General features: G+C 37.1%; 1 protein-coding gene across 1 annotated transcript in view; it reads left to right on the forward strand.

Annotated features, from left to right (window-relative positions):
• LOC121526144 (transcription factor IIIB 90 kDa subunit-like) overlaps nucleotides 1–5,304 on the forward strand; it is a 178,264-nt gene extending 172,960 nt beyond the window's left edge. The window contains exon 19 of the mRNA XM_041812554.1: nucleotides 2,053–5,304. Within this exon, the coding sequence (XP_041668488.1) occupies nucleotides 2,053–2,090 (38 nt within the window). The 3' untranslated portion in view covers nucleotides 2,091–5,304. The remainder of the gene's footprint in view (nucleotides 1–2,052) is intronic.
• The last annotated feature ends 696 nt before the right edge of the window (nucleotides 5,305–6,000 follow it).

Genomic DNA, 6,000 nt, shown 5'->3' on the forward strand with positions numbered 1-6,000 from the left:
AGTAAGCTTTAGCAACGAGAGCTTTTGCAAATGTAGCTATGTAGATAATATTTCTGCCTAGCTTACATAGCTGCTTTTTGAGCTTAGCTTTAGCTACTTAACTATGTAACTCTGTTAGCTAAATAGCTCCATTATGTATAGCTATTTCAACTTTAGCAACATGAACCTGAGCAAACGTTGTTAAAGCTAACTTAGCTATGCAGATAACAGAGATACGTAGCTTATGTAGCTTCTTTGTGAGCTTAGCTGTTAGCTACCTAGTGCCGTTACCTATGTAAGCTACGTTTGCTGCATTAAAATGTTTTCATACAGGACAAGCTTTTTTCCCTGTAGGCAGATTGTTTACTCTGCTTTGTTAAACATTTTAGTAATCAGGTTTTGCAGGTCAAGTTTTTGACTTTTGGTAACCTAACCCTAACGTTAACTTATGCCATAACCTGAAATAAAAGTTCAACCTGAATTTATTTTGAAATTTTTAGTGTTTATTCTCGTTCTGAGATTATGAAATCTCAGATGAACAGTCTTTGAGAGTGGCCATCAAAGATAAACAGTCTGCAGCCAGACTGTCCTGGAAAATTGTGCTCTTAGTCCTGATTTGCAAAATTTTTACAGTGAACATATTTAAAACAATTCAGATGCCCATAAGATTTAGAAAATTATCTAATGTTAGTACAGAGAGCAGAATCCCTGCATACACTTCTGGATTATTAATGACTGTTAAGAGAAAATATTACATGTATTAATACTGTTTGATTCTTTTAAGTGTCAAGTTAAAATTAATAATTGTAGTTTTGAATGTTTGAATGAAACTTATTACTGATTATAGTTAATTTTAAAGCCTGTTACAGTGATGAATCTACTTCACTGGTCACCAAATATCTGAAATGCAGCATTGTTCAGGGCTGTGAATTCAAATTTTTTTCATGTTAATCATGCTAAGTGGATTTGAATTTGAGTGATTTATTTGTTGATTATGCCAACACTGTGTCTTAAAAACAGTAAGTGTAAAAATTGAATGCACAAAGAGAAAATGTAAAAGATAGTTAGGGTACATTTCAGCTGAAAAAGATCACACTGGAGGAGGAAGGGAATGAAAATAATAAGTTTGCAAATGTATTCAGTCAAACAATCAGGTTTATTAGTTGTTTCTAATTATTTTCTGCTCTGCTGATTAACAAAGAACTTAATCAGTGTTTATTTTACTGAGTGGGGATCATTAGACTGCCTCCTGATGAACCTTGGTGCTAAACTTTTATAATCAAGTTTATTACCTGCTGAAATCTCCTCAGCACAGCGGTAGACTCCTTAGTGAAAAGTCTTTTCAGGCTCCTCTTCTTGATTTGAACATTTAAATGTAGTTGACACGCTGGGTGTCACAGTGGCAGAGTTCTTTGTCACTCCTCAGTGTGCGGACTGTGAAATAGTCCGAGTGTCTCTTTTTAATGAATCCGTCACTCTGGGTCACGGCTCAGTTTCGCCTCAGACTCCTGCTACGTTTTAATGAGCCCTGGCTAAGATTAAATTTCTTCACTTTACGTCTGTGCCCGTTAAACTTTAAGGTCCCTGACTCTGCCGCAGTAAAAAGTCCCGAGCTGCTTAATTGATTCCTGTAGGGGAGCTCTTTGTTTTCACTCCGGTCCCCTCCACAGTGAGGTCAAAGGTCAGGGTCAGGGTCAGAGCAGCACCTCTGGAGCTGCAGAGGACAGAGGAGCAGGACGGACGTCTTCAGACAGTGGACATTAAACCAGACAGACAGGTGATGGATGGCCTCACTGTTCCTCCTACAGAGTAAAATGACATTTTTATATTTGACCAGTCTGACGCTTGTTTCCCATCGTTTAGTCACAGAACACAGAGGCTCTTTGTTGAGGCTAATAATAAATTCACTCCTCAGATATGAGAGTTTAAAAAACATCCTAAGCTGTAAATTACTGCTCTAGTTTCTGGGCAAGGTTAGTAACAACAGATTAGAATTAAACACCAACTCATGCATTCCCTTAAACTAATGAAGGGTCTTTTTCTAATCCTTCCCTCTGTCTCTCTGTCCTCCAGATTACGGCTTTGATGGAGATTACGACGATGGATTCTAGCTGAGGTCTTCTCTGGCATATTATCCCCAAACTTTGGACCATTCTGAATCCTCAAGTGTATCAAATGTTTACTTCCAGAAACATAAGATAGCCGCTGCTATAAAGGAATACCTAGATATCATACAGGTGGAAGAATTTCCATCGGATCCGTATGGGACGTGTGTGCAAAGAAAGAACAGCATTGGAGAAATCTCAGTACTTGAACCATTTGGTATCCCATGTGGCTAATGTGATGCTTATAAACTGACAGAGGTGCAGAAGTGGAATTTAGGCTATAAGTGTATTTAAAAGTGTTGTTTTCAGGCAGCTTGTAGAGATACAACTGCAGAATCAAAGGTAGCAACTGCTGCAGTTAGCATTGGTTTGTTAATTTATAAGACAGAGGCTGTTAATATAGAAACTGAGCTTAAAGCTGTCTTTAAATGGCTTCAAAAACTGGACATTTCTGTGGTATTACCAGCATTAAAACCTTAGATGAAAGAGTTCAGTAAGGATGAAATTTACACTAAAATATATGTAATGCTGGACAGAGTACAATTATAGTTCTAAAGAACCAGAGGACTTTTTTGCTGTTTTTTTCCCTGAATTTTCAAATACCAGAACAGTTATGAAGCTTTATCATCATACTGATATGCAACGCGAATATACTACAAAATTTGGCGAGGCAGGCCAAGACAATTTTTAAACATTTAATTATTATTGAAGATATCAGGGACCACAGACATAAGGATAGTTTCAAACAATTTTTATTCTCATAATCCTCCAAACGTGCAAACTAGATGAGGCCTTGAGACCGCGCACTTGCTGCTTGTAGGAAAGACCTCACAGTGAGGATTGCTCAGAAATGAGATCTCATTGAAACTTGTGTGATCGAATGTGACTGAAAAGGAAAAATTCAAGACAGTCTGGCAGACGTCTCTGACTGTTACTGTAAGAGACCATGTTGTCAGAATGAAATTGTCGGAATTTGCAAGTGCAACATATTTCAAGTTTGAATTTTTTTTAAATCCAACTTTATTTATAAACAAAGTCTGGCAGTTAGAGTCATAAAATAATTACATTGAAAACATTACAGGCTAAGCTACATTACATAAATGAAACAGAAAAAAGGTCAGACCCAGGGTGAATTTATGTGTAGATCCTTTTTAGAAGTAGATAGGCCAACAGGGACTGATTTTAGCTTTGTTAGCTTTAAGCTAACAAAGCCAAGTTAGCTCTGTAGTTAACATTACTGTGTAAGCCAGTGTAACTCACTTAGCTTTAGCAATGTAAGCTATTAAGCAAACAAAGCCAAAGCTAACATAGCTATGTAAGCTACATAGATAACTTAGCTACATAGCTTATGTGGCACAATAGCTTTGTAGCTTCATAGGCAGAGATATTCATGAGCTTAAGCTACATTATCTATGTATCTCTGGTATCTAATGAATCTACAGTGACTTATAAAGTTACATAGCTCCGGTATCCTCATAGCTTACAAAGCTACATAGCTCTGGTATCTACATAGCTACAAAGCTACATGACTTCTGTATCTGCATAGCTCTGAAGCTACATAACTCCTGTATCTGCATAGCTATATAGCTTCAGTTCCTACATATTTGCAAAGCTACCCAGCTCTGGAATCTACACAGCTACTTAGCTACATAGCTCCTATATCAACATAGCGAAATAGCTTCAGTATCAACATAGCTACGAGACAACATAGCTCTGGTATCTGCATATCTACATAGCTCTGGTATCAACATAGCATATGTAGCTACGTAGCACTGCTATCTACATAGCTTGTGAAGCTACTTAGCTCCAGTATTGACATATTCTACAAAGCTACATAGCTCTAGTATTTACGTAGCTCCTGTATCTTTATTACTTACACAGGTAATGGAGCTACGTAATCCTTGTTTGCTGTGTTAGAAGGTTTTCATGGAGGTCAAGCTTTTATTTCTGTAAGCAGACCGTTTATTCGGCTTTATCAAGCATTCAGTAATTAGGTTTCCCAGGTCAGTATTTTCACTTTTAACTTTTTTGTCCTTACTGTTACCTTAACCCTTAGCCTAGTCGAATCAAAAGTTTAATCTGATTTTATTTTGAAAGTTTTAGCTTGTATTTTTGTTTGGACAGATGCTGTGTCTCATGGTAATGGTTTGCAAGAGGGGGCCTCTGAGAGCCATGGTATCCCCAGTTAGCATGGAGGACAATTTTACTCCTCGACTGGCTGTCTTGGCAAATCTGGCAAATTAAACATGTGTAGTGTGGGGCCAGCTTGACATGTAAGCAACTTTTTTCCTGAGAAACACCAAAGCGCTGTTTGTTATGAGGCATCCTTTAAAGAAGGAATGCAAAACAAATTTGTCTCTGGAAAGTTTTTAATAGAAATAATAAGTAAGGATGGCTGTATGTATGATTTAGCAAAAAGTAAAAGAACAAAATACAAAACCTATAATCCTTCGATCTGCACTTTGCATTTAAAACACTTGAGTACTTACAGTAATATACAACATCCTGAAGTACCTTATATATGACTGTTTCCGTCTTACCTGTGAATGAAATGTACCCTGAATAAGCATCCAAAATCAGGTAGCGTGAGATCAATCATTATTAACAGTTTTAATTTCATCACTGCTGCTTCACATGAGGTTAATCTTTTTGCTTGGATCAGTTTTTCTGAATGCCTTAGGTGATCAACGGACCGACATGCTGTCTGCTCTGTTGAAGCCAAAGTATCACAAAGATGTTGCCTTCAATCGATGAGTGCCAATATTTCCTGACATGTTTGTGTGAAACAGTTTGGTCTTAATTACACATCAAGTTCTTTAAGGGAATTTACTGTTTGCTGTTTATTTTGACTTTAATTTAGTTTGGGCCTCTCTTTATTGTTTTTTAATTGAATCGCTTCTTTATTGTTAATTTATAAGATTATGTTTGTTGTATATTCTTCTTCTCTTTTTGCTGTAACGGGCCACAGCTGGGATGTAAATATATTCTCTGCACTATTTTCTTCCTCATACAAAAGACAATAAGAGCACAGATTTATTTTGTATTTAAGCTTTTTTATTTCTGTGTTTAAAGAGGATTCCTGGGAGGAGAAATGATTGGTGCCTTTTTTGAGTCCACACAACAGTGTTTAATGAGGCGACTGCCTCGTCCTGCTGCTATCAGTCATGACGTTACATCTGCATTTTGTTGTGTGCATCCGCTGCTACAGTAAAGATTTCACTACGTGGGAAGAACTTACTGTGTTTCTCTTCATTTTTGTTTCACCTTTTACAGGCACTATTTGTAACCCCATGTTTACTGAACCTTTACATATATCTTAAAAACTGACCCAGACGAGAACAAAATAGAGATTTAAATGGTTTTTTTATGTGTATTCTTACATGGAATTAAAGCCTGAAAGAAGCTGCTTAAAATAAAAAAAAACACGATAAGAGTTTAATCTCAGTTTTTCAGAGCTTTATCTCAAGTTTTGGCTATTTTCAATCATTCAGCCACAGCTTTACTATTCCAGGCTGTGTCTCATTTCAGGGTTTGCATACTTCTAAGGGCCCCATGTATATAACTTTTATTTTTTTTTTAAGAGTTATTTTTGGACATTTTGTGCCTTTATTTAGAGGAGGACAGTGGATAGCTTCACAAACAAGGACAGGAGTCGGAAGCACAGGCCACAGGACCACGTACATGGGGAGTGCCTTATACCACTTGACCATCTGCCCACCCCCTGTTTGTATAACTTGTGTGGACTACTGAGGCTGATCTGGTCAAGGGCTGTCAAAATTGACGCATTAATGTGGATTAATCCATCATCATGATTAATCTGATTTTTAAAATTTAATGCAATTAATCCATCTACAGTGCAGAATGACTCAAAATCCCTGAAACATCTCTGGCAATGCATTTCGGGCAGTTTGTCCCA

Source organism: Cheilinus undulatus, linkage group 18 (assembly GCF_018320785.1).
Source record: "Cheilinus undulatus linkage group 18, ASM1832078v1, whole genome shotgun sequence".
NCBI classification, from domain to species: Eukaryota; Metazoa; Chordata; class Actinopteri; order Labriformes; family Labridae; genus Cheilinus; species Cheilinus undulatus.